Raw genomic sequence first — 17,039 nt, forward strand, 5'->3', positions numbered from 1 at the left:
CCCTTTACATGATTTTCGTTCACATAAAAGGATTTGAATTGTTCAAGAGGGTGGTAACCTATCTTCTTATAGTGTCGGAGCTAGTTGCAGACGTGTCCTCTAGGAATTGTTTAGATTTATGGAAATGATGGGTTGGCTATTGTGTTGTTGAATTGGCTGTGATGATCCTCGCGTGGCATTTATAAGCAATGGCAATGTCCAGTGTTAATTAAATACCTAATTTCAAGCATTGTTAATAATTGTTATGATTGTGGGTGCAACCGCTTTGAAAAACATTCCGAAAAGGAATTTGTATGTCTGGTGTTACATGCCCAATTTCATCACCATATACCCTGCGTCAAGTCTATATCTCCAACAACTAATTTTTCCACTGAAAAGATGGTCATGTATGTAAATTACAGCATGCCTCCACGTCAGAACACTAGAAATCATCCGACACAAACTTTAATGCCAGGTGACCTTATTTTCTTTTATTGTTGAACCCATTGAATATATAATCCAAAATCAATAAATAAATTTTTTAGTCTAATATTTCACAGTTTGATTGCATCATCGCAAAAGCTCACCAAAATTTCTCGCCTCATTCTCCTTCAAGGTGTTTGCATGCTCATAACTGTCAAAGAAAGCAACAAAGGATCAAAATATAACAATTAGATAAGCATTTTTATTATTCTCTTTAATTCTACATTTGAAACTTGGGAAGACTACTCATGGCTCCTTTCTTGCTTTTCTTGCGTTCTGTTTCTAAATCATATTTTTCCTAAGATCTGCAAGGTGATAAAGGATATCCATGGAGAACCTGAAGACCAAGAAAGTTGAACGTCTGATCATTACCACAATGAATCTTGAGCCATGAAGTCTTCCACATTTTTGCATCAAACTGGAGTCATTCCTTTGTTTCATCCATGTCATTCCACGTCAAACCACTTTATCTTTCACAGTTAAGTGGAAAAAGATACAAAAATCATCTTTTGAGCTATCTTTAACTCTTTTGCATCAAAAAAGAGCTCTTTAACTATGAAAGCTCCCACTGATGATTATGAGACTGTATTTCAAATCTGCAGTCTGTCTACTAAAAGGTTCTATTTTTTGGCATGGGAAAGGAGGTTACAATTCAATAGATATACTCTACACAGGATAGTTTTCCGAATCCACAACTTTAAAATTCTAATGTTTTGGGAAAAGCAAGGCCATCATGAATCAGTACTGGCTCCCAAGTCTTCGTTTATTTCTGACCACTCGGGGGTTTACTAGCTTTGACAATCAAATGAAAATTAGAACACTCCCAAAAACAATTTATGCATTGCCTCCAATCAAACTGTATACCTGATATCTTCTAAAATTGGAAGTTACTTAAGGGCAAGGTAATAGAAGAAAGACCAGGATTATGGGGTGACAATCACAGAAAAACAAACAGCTTTAAGTGACTTTATCAAGCCAGTTGCACATTGTAGTCGTGCGGCAGTGTCAGAATCAAAAATTTTTAACCAAGTCAGCCTAAGTCATCACATATGGACATGAGAGCTTGAGCCATTACATGTATCTCAAACAGTTCAGCCTCAAATGCAATTAATAACAAATTTTAAAAGGATCAAAAGAAAGTTTATTTACTTCAGTGCCCCTCAAGTAAACAACTAAATAAGAAAGAAAGTTGTGCTCGTTATATGAACAACTTTGTTTCCAGATGCAACCTCAGGTTTTGTGATCATATATTGATGATGCTTGGTGTAAAAAAAAAAACATCATTAGTTCTACATTAGTTGAAGTCAAAGAAAAATCTAAAAACTATCCTTCCCATGTGAGATGTCTTTTAAGTGGCAAAACCATGAGACCCAAAACAGTCTATACAGCCCCCGAACTATGGACCTGAGGTACCAAGCCACGAGCTCTTAACTGCAACAGATGAAATTCTATTTGTTTCTAAATCATTTTTTGCATCCTTCCCTAGTTATTTACCTATAAGAATCGGTGCGTAGTTAATATGGAACAAAAATTCCAAAAACAAAAATAAGCCAAGTTCGGTTTTTCAGCATCCATAAAAATTGAAACTCAAAGTCCTCTTGACCGATGAACTGATTTCTCAAGTTCAGATTTCAATATACAAAGCATATGCTCAAATTAAAGAATATACATAAAGACACATCTCCAATAATAATAATTGAGTTGGAGCACATTAATAATGAACAAATTTTTTGATGTTCCGTAAGGTGGGAAAGGTATCACTATCAAAATTTGTTGGCAAAGTTTAAGTACACGTACCAATACTATGTGCGGGTTGGAACCAATGCAGTGTGAATCTGCATTCTTTGAATATCAGCCAAAGAATTCAGCAAATTCTGAACATATATATTTCAGATTTAAAGGAGGGAAAGGAATACTATTGCGTGATTTTAAAAATGTAAGTCACACGTGAAATTATGCATGTAAAGTGGGGAAAGCAATCAATGGGAGAAGGGTGGTTTCCAGACTAGAAAAGAAAAAAAAAATACAACATATATGACCAACAACGTTGATATACCTTTTCTTTTGTATAAGTCAGCGGGATAGACTTCAACTCTTTAATAGGCTTATAAACATATATACTGGACTGAGTGAAAGCACTCTTGATAAGCTTGGTTATATTAGTGTGGAAGTCAAGGTCGTTTTCTATGGAAGTTCTGGAGCACTTTTGAATGCAGGATAAAGCGCATGATCTTTTATAGTGCAGTCCTTTAAACACTAATTCCCAAGTATGATATGGATATAATCCTTCAAACAACGATCTATTGACAAGATCAAAATTTAATCATCTTGTTCTTAAAGCCTAATTGGATATATTCAAACTATAAGTTAAGAAATTTTTTACTTATAGTGTTACCTCATGCTAACACTTATGAATTTATATTATTTTTTGTTGATCTGAAAATGGCAAGGAATTGTTAAAGTTTTTCCAAAGAACAACTTTCATTTTATCCATTAGAAGTAGTTTTTTAAAATTTTGATCGAATATTTTCTTTTACGAAGAAAAACTTCACTTCCTCTTCTTATCCATTAAGGGGAAGTTTGAAATTTCAACCGGCTGCATTTTTTGACAAAAAGTCATATTTCTCTATTTCTATATAATATGGTGCACTTAAGCATGTCCTCTCTGCTTTCTTACTACCATTCTCTTTCTCTTTTACAAAGTAATACATGGTTATTAGTGTTCTATACTTGGGGTGCAGCCTGAAGTATAAGAAGTGTAGGCTTCACATCCTGAAGTAGATCTGCTTATGGGCCGGACTTGGGCTCAGAAAATATCAAATGTTACATAGGCCTGATTCGAAGTCTAATTAAAAATGAATAGAGTTTAGGCTTGAGATCCGGCCTGTAATCAGCTTTATTCTGAAGGCAATATTTCGACAACACCACCTGCATGGTGGGGAAATAATTCTTTAAGAAAGTACCTTAAGTGGTATGCCTAGTCCAAATTAATCATGTCCACCTTTTAATTGTTATGTGAAGTTCTACGGCACTGCATCCAGCCCCACTCTGTACTTTTCAGTTTCCACTGCAATCTCATGCTATTTTCTTCCATTTAAGTAACCTCCTACCTATGTAGGATCCAAGGTAGTTTCCTGAACAAGGCGCCTTAATGCCACTCCGATACCCCATTCAATTTAGCAGGAGCTACAAGAGATTAATTGTGGTATTCCTTTTTAATGGTGACATTGAAACTTGTGTTGTATCAAAGAAGTTTGCAAGATATGTGTGTGTGTGTGTGTGAGAGAGAGAGAGAGAGAGACCACGTTGGACTTTCTTTGGAACCCATGAGTTCCTTGTACTCTCCCAGGCAGTCCTTGGATCCTTCCAATCTTTGTCTAAGAGCACACATCTTCATTGTCTAAAGCTCATCTTTCTATATTTTTCATTTTTTAGTATAATACTCTAAAAATCAATGAACCTAGGTAAGATTCTTTCTACTGGAGATGCCTAACACTAGTGAATGCCATTCTCAGTTCAGTGCCAATATACCGGATATCCTCATTTCTCCCCCCTATCGACATCATTGATGGACTCAACAAGTAGAGAGACTTGCTTTGGAGTGGAGAAAACAAGTGTAGTGGAGGCCATTCTTCAGTAAGTTGGGAGCAAGTTTATCATCCTAAAGCCCTGAGAGGACCGGGTGTGATCAATCTTAAATAGTTCAATAGTTGCACCGTACTGAAGAAATAGTGGTGACGCAACAATAAGCAAAACAAGGCAAAGAGAGTATTCATCCACAAGATGCACTGCTCCAGCAAGTTGCCAACTCAAGCTACATAAAATAGCCTCAGATACACATTGCACCACTAGCTAAGTGTCCTAAAATCTTCAATTCTAGTACTATCATCGATGTAGGAAATGACAAACTGACAGCATAGTATTGTTGGGATGCGCAGAAATTTCATACATGTATTTCAAAAATCTTGCCACGAAAAATATTAGATTAAACTATTTAATCTACAAATACATGCATAAAATCTGATCTCAAAACTTCTACAAACGGATCTATGACATAAATTTAAATGCATAAACTTCTGAATTTAAAATAATAAGTATGTGAACTAAAAATCAGCATTTAGTAATAGATCTAATCTACTACTATTAGGGTTCCGAAACCAATACCTGAACATGGGTAGTCGAACTCCATGATCGAGAACATGAATTTGGAAGTCCTCTCCGGTCGCTCGCAGCCGCACAAGCATTCGACCTCTACGGATAGTCCACACGAAGCCCTTAGACCGATCAGCCTTCTGTAGGAGTGCTAGCTTGCACAGTTGGCTTCTGATGGTGGATCTGATTTGATCTCCTTCTTTGATCACCTCGGACCTTTTCGATATCGAAGATGGATAAGAGGAGGATGCTGGATGATGGAGAAAAATAGATGAAAACACTCTTCTCTTTTGTTTTTCATCATCCAGAAACTCTAGAACAGTTCTAAGTCTCTCACCCGAGAAGAGATCGGTCTCCTCCTTTGTTCACACCAAAGAAGAAAGAAGCCCACCCAAACCTCACACCCCAAAAAAGGTATTTGGCCCCTCTTCCCTCTGGTATCTTATGGTAAAAATCAGAAAGTGGTTGGCACACAAAAGTGTAGGCTTTTTATGGTTGTCGCACAAATGAGATTAGATAGGATAAAAATTGGAGTTTGTTGCAATTCAAACCATTTTGAATTTTAATTTAACTCTAATTTTTTTTCACCCTTATCTAACTTAAAGAGAGACCTACTAGAGAATTTTGGGCATGAAAAACAATCAGGAATACTTCCTTTTGGTCGCACATAATAGGCGCCTTCATAAGGAGCCAATGTGTGGAAGGATGGGGATAGGGTTTTAGGTTTAAATTCAAATCTTTTTGAATTCAATTTAAAACTAACCAAATCCTATCCCTAATGGGTGATAAAAAAAGGATTTTGGCATAGATTATTCAGTACATAAACCAATTTGTGCGATGAAAGAAGGGGTGGAGAGAAGGGAAGGCGCAAGGGAGAGAGTTTCGTTCATCTGGGACTCTAGGGTTTAGCCAATTGGGTTTCTATCAAGCCCAATCCAATTAAATTCAAATAAAATATGATGAACCTAGTCAAATTAGGTGTTCATAATCTTAATTAAACCTGATCAAATCAGTAAATTAATTGAGCCATAGACCTGATCAAATCAGGATCATTTCTTCCTTACCGATTAGGTCATCTCATAACCTAATCAGACCTGACCTGATTGAATCCAATTCTCCTTCAAACTACCTCATGAGCTCTATCCCCTTAGATGGCCCCCTCTACATCCATCCTTTTTCACCGACAAAAACATCCTTCCCCCTTCCCTTCCTCCTCACTCATTTCTCCTCCTTTATGATAGCTTCCTCTACTTTCTTTCCTTCCTCCTTATCCATTTTACTTTTTCATCCTCTTTTTCCTCCAAACTACCCATAAGTCATCTTCTTCATGGCGGCCCCTTCAATCTCTATTCTTTTTTGTCGGTAACCCATTATTTCCCCTCTTCTTTCTTCCCACCCTCTTCTCCTTTTTGTCCTCCTTCTCTTACTCTAATTCATTCCTTATCCATGATCATTCTTCCCTCCTCTCCTTTCTTCTCATCTACTTTTTTTTCTCATTTTCTTTCTCCTCCAAGCCCATCTATGGATAAGGAGCATTTTCGTCTATTGAAAAAAAAAATCTAACACCGTTTATTGATGAAATAAATGGCTAGACCATATTGAAACATATTACTAATTAAAAAGCTCAGTTTGCCATGTTTTAAAGTATAGGAATATAAATAAAATTGAGTTATAGTTAAGGGGTGTTCCTATAATTTTTTCTAAACACTAACAATCAAATACTTAAAAACTTAAAGACTGGAGTAATAAAACTAATGCAAGTGAAATGTGTCCAACCATGTCATGTCAAATACATAAATGGGCTCATATTCTGAAGATTACATTTCATCATGAGCTGATCATGATTAATATGAAACAGAAAAAGAAGTTGAGAAGAATCAATAGCTGTCTTATTAACATGATATACAACTATGCTAAAGTTAACCATGGCATCATCCCCACAAGATTATATATAATGTCATCTTTAAGTAAAGAAATTGTAAGGAACAAAAATCATGTGAAATAGCTAAACGATGTATACCTAGCACCCTATTATCTTCTTAATCACGATTCGGGGAATTACACCTTAGATCGTTAAAACAATATTTAAAAATTCCAAATATGATTTAAGAAAATTAATAAAAATTTTGATTGTAAAAAAAATATTATAAATAACTTACAAAAGATTAAGAATAAAAAAATGATAATTAATCAAATTGGAAGCATGCGAGGCACTGTCTTAAGGCATATTTCCATTACTCATGCAGGAATATCCAAAAAAACTACCCCAAGATATAATCGATATCCTCCGCTCGTGAGCACAATCATGGAGGAGGTTGATGAAAACTCTTTCAGCACTCAGAAAAATAATCATAAAGATAAAAGATCTAAAAAAAAAGTCAAAATAAGAGAGGAAGAGGATTAAATGGAATATCTGAAATCAGATCTCAAGATGACATGTTTATAGTCATCTAATATGACCGTTTGGGACTATTGGAATTTTTATTGACCTATTAAAATATTTAATGAGAAATTCAATGGTCAGAATCTTTAATATGGAGTCCAACAGTCATAAAATAAAAACTAGATTAAATGCATATGGCCATTGACAATTAGAAGCCCAACGGTCAAAAATTAAAATCATAGTAATGAAGAAATTAAAATATTTAAAAGGATATTATAGAAAAATTTGAGTTTTCTCCAACATCGAAGTCATGATTCTAAAGAAATTAGCAACCTGTCCATTAGGTTTTCAAGCATCATCATACAGGGAGGGGAACATCTCAGCTCGTTGCCTCTTGATTTTGAATCATATGAGAATGCAGGGATAGTCCTGAGGATCCCTATCCAGAGCTTGGACAATCTGTGTTGTGATCTCCTAAAATAAACCCTACAAGCGAGGGTCACCTGAAGGGCATCAGCTGCCCTTTCTCAACTATTACAAAGGTTGCAGGTCTTGCTAATTCCGACATGGATACTGATAATGATACACCAGAGCTCACTGTCAAATGAAGCAAAAAATATATTTTTCAGTGGTGCAAATCCAGGCTTGCAGCGATACATATACATCAAAATTGGTTCCTTGCAGCTTGAAAAGAGGAATTTATTGCATGATAAAATCGCCTTCGACAATGTGCTCTAAGTCATCCAACAAATTCCTATTGATATTTTGTTGTGAGATGGCAGCATCTTCTTGGAAAAAATTCAGACTGTATATTCAATATATCCTCTTTTACTTTCAATTAGGAAAGAATAGGTTGGCTTGATACATTTAAGACAATATAATAAATATTAGGACAATGGCAAGCACAATCTTTATGAAGGGGTTAGAAACATTAAGCATCACCGTATCTGCATTTGAGCTTCAATATTCTCTAACATTGTGTAAATCTCCGTCGGTGACCCATCGATCGAAATTTTTTTTAAAGAATCCCGCATCATGACTTTCAAAGGTAGGGCCATGGGCTCAACGATAGGAGCGGCATATTTTTCTTCTCTGACTGTGGATTCTGTTTCAGCAATCAAAACCATGATCTGCCTTCTATGAGCTAGAATTTGCTCAAATCTCTTCATGCACTGTGAATCTATCTTACTCTAAGGAATCGTGATGAATAAGCAGCACAGAAAAGATCTATGGCTACTTGCACCTTCGAAGCATAAATTTAAAGGAAAAAGAAAATGAAAAACTACCGTAAAATAATTAAAACCTCGAAAGCAGAAAATACAGAAGGCAGGCGTGAAGGCAGAAGCACATGGCATTGGATCCGAGGTACTTTTGGAATACTCCTTTCGTCTAATTTTCAGACTCAGGAGTAGGGAGATAGTGTTACGGTGGTTACTGTGAGAGCCTCAGATCAGCACTACATCACAAGACATTTCAAGTTCTCGGATCATCAACACAACCTCTGACCGTCATATGAGTTGAGTCCATCTTCATGCTGAGCTGAGGTGTCTTCGAGGCCTAACCTGTGTATGAGCTGCTCAACTGACTTATCTCTTCAACATGTGCAACAGCTGTCTATCCCAAATAAATAGGATTTGGCGTAACCGTCTCCTCTAATCTCGTGGGAGTGATTAAGGGCTGAATTATCTCTCCCAGTTTGGCATATCTAATGATCCGACAATCTCGGGATCATACAATCTCACAGCTAACAACCCAGCTGTCCAGTATCCTTTTATATAAATAACCAAAGTTTCGAGAACTCAAGATAAGTCAAATCAAATTTCTCTCAGAGAATCCATTGCTGCTTTTTGTTCTCTACTTTTCTGACTTGAGTGTCGGAGGATCCTTGCCAGAGTCACAACCTTCAGTTTGAGACTTATTTTGGAGGTCACTCTAACGCCAGCATCCTCGTACGAGAACCAAGTGTCTGTCTTTCGATCTCGACCGATTTCAAGAGCAACATAACTGATTAATTGAGTTGATTGTTTAAAAATCAAAATTGATTATGACAGAGCAAAATCAATATGTTCAAGTTATCAAATGCACATATTTTTTGGGAAAATGATCATTTCAGAATTGTTCATTCTGGCTATTGATTAGTTCAATTGACAATCTAGATTACTATTTACAAATATAAATTCTTCAATAGAAATGCTAGTATAGCAGTAAAAATAATAACTAAAAATAATGTTAAAATTTTTGCAATCTGATAGATAGACTAATTATATAAAAGACAATATACACAGAAACAGAAAACTATACTATAAATATTAAGATGTGTTCAAATTCCAAAATAGAGTTAATCACCCACAAGGGACCACACCCCCAGGTATTTTGTAAACTCCATGAAATAAGTTAAAAATTAAAGATTTATTTTTTTTTTCTGAATAATTCCAACTAGGAACAAGCCCTTGCAAACATCAATACAAGGAGGTTAACAACTCCTTCCTTATGGAACACAGAAATTATCGTGAATTAGCATTAAATACAAAAAAAAATTACAGAAACACCTCTTCTATTTTAGCTCATTTTTACTTATACCCTCTGTACTTTAAAAAGTATCAAACTAGTCTTTCTAGCCATCGATATGTTTCGATGTGGGCCATCCATCTATTTTTGTTAATAAATTTTTTTAAAATGACAAAAATACCTGTCTCTTCCCTCCTCCATCCTCTCTGATTGATTTTCTCCTCCTCCATGACTGGTGTCCCTCTTTCTCTTTCTTCCTTCCTCCTCTCCTTTCTCCTCCCCTTCCTTCTTACCTGTTTCTCCTCTCCCCTTTCTCGTTCTCTTTTCTCCATCCATTCTCTTCCTCTTCCTTCTCGTCCATTTCTCCTCCTCATCTTTCTCCTCCGAGCTGTCCATAAACCATCCCCCTACATGACGACCTCTTCCACCTTCATCCTTTCTTATTTTTCCCATCTTCTTCCTCACCATCCTCTTCTCCTCCCTTTCTCCTCCACCATATTTCTTGCCGATGGCTCTCCTCCCCTCCTCCCCTTCCTCCTCATTCTCTTTTTCCTCATCCTTTTTCTCCTCCAAACTAGCTCATGAGCTTTATCCCTTTAGATGGCCCCCTCTACATCCATCTTTTTTCACCGACAAAAACATCCTTCCCCCTTCCCTTCCTCCTCACTCATTTCTCCTCCTTTATGATAGCTTCCTCTACTTTTTTTCCTTCCTCCTTATCCATTTTACTTTTTCATCCTTCTTTTCCTCTAAACTACCCATAACTCATCTCCTTCATGGCGGCCCCTTCTATCTCTATTCCTTTTTGTCGGTAACCTATTCTTTACCCTCTTCTTCCTCCCCACCCTCTTCTCCTTTTTGTCCTCCTCCTCTAATTCATTCCTTATCCGTGATCATTCTCCCCTCCTCTCCTTTCTTCTCATCTACTTTTTTTTCTCATTTTCTTTCTCCTCCAAGCCCATCTATAAACAGAGCATTTTCGTCCATTGAAAAAAAAATCTAACACCGTTTATTGATGAAATAAATGGCTGGACCATATTAAAACATATCACTAATTAAAAAGCTCAGTTTGCCATATTTTAAAGTATAGGAATATAAATAAAATTGAGTTATAAGTAAGGGGTGTTCCTATAATTTTTCCTAAACACTAACAATCAAATACTTAAAAACTTAAAGGCTGGAGTAATAAAACTAATGCAAGTGAATTGTGTCCAACCATGTCATGTCAAGTACATAAATGGGCTCATATTCTGAAGAATACATTTCATCATGAGCTGATCATGATTAATATGAAACAGAAAAAGAAGTGGAGAAGAATCAATAGCTGTCTTATTAATATGATATACAACTATGCTAAATTAACCATGGCATCATCCCCACAAGATTATATATAATGTCATCTTTAAGTAAAGAGGTTGTAAGGAAAAAAAATCATGTGAAATAGCTAAACGATGTATACCGAGCACCCTATTATCTTTTAATCACAATTCGGGGAATTACACCTTAGATCGTTAGAACAATATTTAAAAATTCCAAATGTGATTTAAGAAAATTAATAAGAATTTTGATTGTAAAAAAAATATTGTAAATAATTTACAAAAGATTAAGAATAAAAAAAAGATAATTAATCAAATTGGAAGCATGTGAGGCACTGTCTAAAGGCATATTTCCATTCCTCATGTAGAAATATCCAAAAAAACTACCCCAAAGTATGATCGATATCCTCCACTCGTGAGCACAATCATGAAGGAGGTTGATGAAAACTCTTTCAACACTCAGAAAAATAATTATAAAGATAAAAGGTCTAAAAAAAAGTCAGAAATAAGAAAGGAAGAGGATTCAATGGAATATCTGAAATCAAATCTCAAGATGATCTATTTATAGACATCTAATATGACCGTTTGGGACCGTTGGAATTTTTATTGACCTATCAAAATATTTAATGAGAAATTCAATGGTCAGAATCTTTAATACGGAGTCCAACAGTCATAAAATAAAAACTAGATTAAATACATATGGCCGTTGACAATTAGAAGTCCAACGGTCAAAAATTAAAATCATAATAATGAAGAAATTAAAATATTTAAATAATAAATTAAAATATTTAAAGGGGTATTATAGAAAAATTTGAGTTTTCTCCAACACCGAAGTCATGATTCTAAAGAAATCAGCAACCTGTCCATTAGGTTTTCAAGCATCAACATACTGGGAGGGGAACATCTTAACTCGTTGGCTCTTGATTTTGAATCATATGAGAATGCAGGGATAGTCCTGAGGACCCCTGTCCAGAGCTTGGACAATCTGTGTTGTGATCTCCTAAAATAAACCCTACAAGCGAGGGTCACCTAAAGGGCATCAGCTGCCCTTTCTCAACTATTACAAAGGTTGCAGGTCTTGCTAATTCCGACATGGATATTGATAATGATACACCGGAGCTCACTGTCAAATGAAGCAAAAAATATATTTTTCAGTGGTGCAAATCCAGGCTTGCAGCGATACATATACATCAAAATTGGTTCCTTGCAGCTTGAAAAGAGGAATTTATTGCATGATAAAATCGCCTTCGACAATGTGCTCTAATTCATCCAACAGATTCCTATTGATATTTTGTTGTGAGATGACAGCATCTTCTTGGAAAAAATTCAGAGACTGTATATTCAATATATCCTCTTTTACTTTCAATTAGGAAAGAATAGGTTGAATTGATACATTTAAGACAATATAATAAATATTGGGACAATGGCAAGCACAATCTTTATGATGGGGTTAGAAACATTAAGCATCACCGTATCTGCATTTGAGCTTCAATATTCTCTAACATTGTGTAAATCTCTGCATGCTGAGGATGCAGATTGCCTCCTGCAAGAAACTCATGAACTTCACCACTCATTTCAATTGAACTGCACCCTGGTGCTTTCCTCATCTCACCCCCCTTCATCTCCTTCCTGAGCCTCATGACTCCACCCCAATCATGAGCTTCTGCATACATATTAGACAGCATCACTCGAACCCATGGATCACATGGATCCAACACGAACAATTTCATGGCTGCAATTTCACCTAGCTTCACATTATTATGCACCCTGCAACCACTCAGCAATGTACCCCACACAACTACATTAGGCTCCATTGGCATTCCAACAATGATATCAAATGCTTCTTTTAATCGACCCACACGGACTAAAAGATCGATCATACATCCATAGTGCTCGATTTTGAGTTTGAGACCATAGACTTCCTCCATTGAATGGAAATGTTTACAACCTTCATCTACAAGTCCTCCATGGGCGCAAGCATTTAAAACTCCAACCAAAGTAACATCATCTGGTTGGACTCCCACTTCTTGCATGCGAGAGAAGAGGCGAAGGGCATGGTCGGCTCGCCCATGCAGTGCCAGCCCACATATCACTGAAGTCCATGAGTACAAGTCCCTTCTTATCGGGATCTTCTCAAACACTTGAATTGCCTTCTCAATGCTTCCACATTTAGCATACATATCGATCAGGCAATGATCCAAGCACCCATCAAAGTTCATATTGTTTCTCTCAAGGTAAGCATGTAACCACATCCCAGTCTCCAAAGCACCCAGGCTAGCACAAGCAGCTAGAATGGTGCATAGTGTTAGCTTGTTAGGCCTCACAGAAGACAACTCCATGTCACAAAACAACACCAGGGCCTCTCGACAATGCCCTGCTTGAGAATACCCAGATATCAAAGTGTTCCATGAAACGACATCCCTATTTGGCATCTCCAAGAACAACTGACGTGCAACATCAATCAAATCATGCTTCACATACTGATGAATGATAGCATTCCATGCAACAAGAGTTCTTGTAGGCATCTCATCAAACAACTTGCGTGCAAGTTCTAATTCACCGTGATCCGCGTAAATTCTTAACAATTCAATGCTAACGAATGCATCAATCTGAATCCCACAACACAAAGCGAACCCATGAATCATCTTCGCCAGGCCTGAATGGCCCAATTGACGGCATGCTGAAATGGAAGTCGCCAGAGCCACAGGATCCGGCATAATGCTGGCAGATATCATATGCCGGAAAAGATCCAATGCTTCCATGGGGTAGCTCATGATGGAATAGGCCCGAACCATGGCGGTCGAGGACACCAGCCCTGGATGGGGGATTTCATCAAACAGTTGGCGGGCACTGCCGATACACCCAACGCCAGAATAGAGGGATATAAGGGCACTGGAGATGAACTCGTTGGAGATGAAGCCGGCTTTGGAGATGACGGAGTGGAGCTGCTGGGCTTCGCGGGTAGCGGAATGGGTGGCGGGGTTGACCGATTTGATGAGTCGAACGAGAGATCGAGCGGTGAGGCGGAGCGAAGCTTCGACCATATGCGACTGAGATAAACATGATTTTGGTTTTCCTCCGTGTATAGGCCTACCAACGCCAATCATCCAACGGCTGGAATTCGTCTATCTGTTGGCATATTATGCAAAGTATAAAATGAAACAGAAAAAAGCAAATCATATATACCTTTTATTAATATAAATCATATATACCTTTTATCAATATAATGAAACAAAAAAAGTAAATTATATATACCTTTCCTTTCCAATACCTCCCAAACCAATGCTATCTATTCTGAACATTTGATAGGGTAATTCAAAGGGAAGAACAATTTAAGTTATAGGAAAAATGAAGCATATCATGACTATTATTATGTTATCTGTTGGCATATTATGCAAAGTATAAAATGAAACAGAAAAAAGCAAATCATATATACCTTTTATTAATATAAATCATATATACCTTTTATTAATATAATGAAACAAAAAAAGTAAATCATATATACCTTTCCTTTCCAATACCTCCCAAACCAATGCTATCTATTCTGAACATTTGATAGGGTAATTCAAAGGGAAGAACAATTTAAGTTATAGGAAAAATGAAGCATATCATGACTATTATTATGTTATTATGTTAGGAATCGCAATGGATAGGGTATTTGCAAAATTTGCCCTACCGTATCTACATCTGTTTAAAATCTTACTATGCGAACCTGTTGCAAACCTGATTACAAAATTATCCAATAATCTCAAACCCATCTCATTAAAAAATAATAAACCCACCGGATACCCCAACCGTTTCATTAACATTTATTCGGGTCAGATTATTCAGCTATCCGAACATGCCTAATCACTTGAAATATCACATAAAATTAAAATTTAGAAGCAGTGATTTACAATGAATTATCAAGACAATGAATCCAAAAAAGCAATGCTTCAATGCCGAAAAAAGCAATGCTTCAATGCCGAAAAAATGGACATGATGCATCACTTTTGACCGCATAATAGATTATTACGAAATATCTAGAAGAAAAAAATGAAAAATAATAGATTTCTATTGGCCCAATCATAGATTATTGACCATCACAAATACTAATTGATTTCTCTGATTCCGAGCATGACTCCTATCCATCCTTTCAAAACAATTAGACCACCTCCTATCTCACAAAGCTAAAGCTTATGTTCAAAAACTAAAGAAAAGGATATGTTAAACCATGAGCCTTGAGTCTTCGTCTATCTCATTCGGTGGTGGCCGATGCAAGCTACCATGACATGCATTTGGTGCATCACGTTTAGCCAGTGCAAGATTTGGCATCATATTCACATTTTCTTATTTATATTATCATGAGAACGGAACCCCATAAATTGAAATTTTGTAGCAAAAGAAAAACCTTTCCATCAAAAATCCCCAAACCCTATAAAATGTCATACTTCTATCAAGATTAAGCTCTCAAAACCTCAAGGAACTGACTCACACCACTACAACTCGATGCTCGAGAAAATACCCCAACCGGAAACGAAGAAACCATCCAATCTCACTCAGATGCGGTCCTTGCCCACGGATCTCTCAAAAAGAGAATGAAAAGAAAAGAAAAAGAAGCGAAAAGGAAAAAAAAAACCAGATCTACACAGGAAAAACTCTTACCTTTCAATTTCTTCCTTCTTTCCTTTGTTTTCATTGATTTTCCCTCAGTTTTCCCCTGTTTTTTCTCCATCCTCGCTCCTCAGGAGTCTCCATCGGGTGGGAGGCTTGGGGCAGCTGAATAGGAAAGCTTAGAGGATGGCTAGGGTTTTGTGTTAGTATTTATATACAGGGGTTTAAAGGGTATAAATGGCCATCCAAATGTTTGGAGTTCAAAAATCAAACCCGCTGATCCACCAATTTTATATATATATATAATATAAAAATATATATATATATAATATATATATATATTATTAATCATTTGCCACGATTCAATGGTAATTTTAAAATTGAAGTAGAAATATTTTATTATATTTTATATTTTTATAATAAAAATATTCAATATATTATTTTTATTTATCTAATTTTTAATCAAAATAAATATTCATATTAAAAAATAATATATTATAAGTATAAATAAAAATATTAATTCTATAATAATAACTAATGTAGTTTAATATGATTAATAATTTATAAGAGTAAAATATCTATTTTTGTAAACTATATTAATTATTAATATATTAATAAATATATTAATAATTATTATAATATATTTTATATGATTAATAAATATATTTTTATGGAATGTATCATAGGTAGTTTTAGTATTATATGGCCAGTGATCTTGGATTCATATGGCATATCAAATAGGTTACTTGTAGATGTCTGGAGATTTTTAATCAATAGATCATAATCTAGCAAATACAGAGATTTTAGATCATAAGAGATTAGATCATCATAGGATTTGGATCAATGATGATTTTATATTATTGTGGTGATCCCATTTAGATCACTAAATGCTATCATAAGATATTGCTAAATAAATCTTATTGTTAAGGTTCAAAAGAGTCGAGCACCCAAAATACTTGTCTAATGGCCATTCCCAGGAAGGAGGCTGAGATTGGGAGTGACGGTAATCAAAACTTAGGATTACTTAATAATAGATATAGATATAAAATATTAAATTAATAATATATATTAAAAATAGAATCGACTTCGATTTATCTCTATCAATGCAATGTAAAAAAGTAGAGTAGCCTATTCACTCGTTATATGATGGAGACAAGGTTTCCACTATGTTGCTTGGGCCCTATAGATGGCACCTCGAGTGAGAAAAGAGATTATTCATGAAGCTACTAGACAATTAGCTTATGATTTTAATTGTGGACAACCTAATACAACAAGGACAAGATTTTTGTAAGATTACCTTAGTCCTATAGTTGGCACCACGATAGTGAGTCAAGGCGGATTATTGAGGAAGCCACTAGACAATTGAGCATATGATATTATGGATGACCTTATCTAATATGAACAAAATTCATAGCAATTACTTGGGTCCCGAAGCTAGCATCTCTCTTATTAGCACATTCATGGAGAAAAGTTTTGATTTTGAGTTTTTTTTGAGTATTTATATAGGCGGCATAACCAGCATTATCTTTTGAAAAATAAGCTACTACAAATATCCAACATTTGAGTATAATATATGATCTCAAAATCCAAGTTGCATGATGATATATTTATTTATGAAATATTAC

At 35.7% G+C, this 17,039-nt stretch overlaps 1 protein-coding gene across 6 annotated transcripts; it reads right to left on the bottom strand.

The window, feature by feature from the left end:
* Window positions 1–344: 344 nt before the first annotated feature.
* On the bottom strand, window positions 345–15,605 carry LOC114913991 (pentatricopeptide repeat-containing protein At5g08510-like). 6 transcript variants are annotated; one of them, XR_012139657.1, is made up of 4 exons: window positions 15,466–15,605; window positions 4,627–4,864; window positions 2,260–2,336; window positions 345–613 (listed from the first exon to the last, which is right to left on the bottom strand). XR_012139657.1 is itself a non-coding variant. In XM_073253728.1 (2 exons), the coding sequence occupies exon 2, from the start codon at window positions 13,926–13,928 to the stop codon at window positions 12,288–12,290; it is 1,641 nt and encodes a 546-aa protein (XP_073109829.1). In that variant the 5' UTR covers window positions 13,929–13,950; window positions 15,466–15,599; the 3' UTR covers window positions 7,808–12,287. The 6 variants fall into 6 exon arrangements, 1 of the variants encoding a protein (XP_073109829.1); XR_012139658.1 differs by lacking the exon at window positions 345–613 and adding an exon at window positions 621–1,721; XR_012139655.1 differs by lacking the exon at window positions 2,260–2,336.
* Between the last annotated feature and the right edge of the window lie 1,434 nt (window positions 15,606–17,039).

Source organism: Elaeis guineensis, chromosome 3 (genome assembly GCF_000442705.2).
Source record: "Elaeis guineensis isolate ETL-2024a chromosome 3, EG11, whole genome shotgun sequence".
NCBI lineage: Eukaryota > Viridiplantae > Streptophyta > Magnoliopsida > Arecales > Arecaceae > Elaeis > Elaeis guineensis.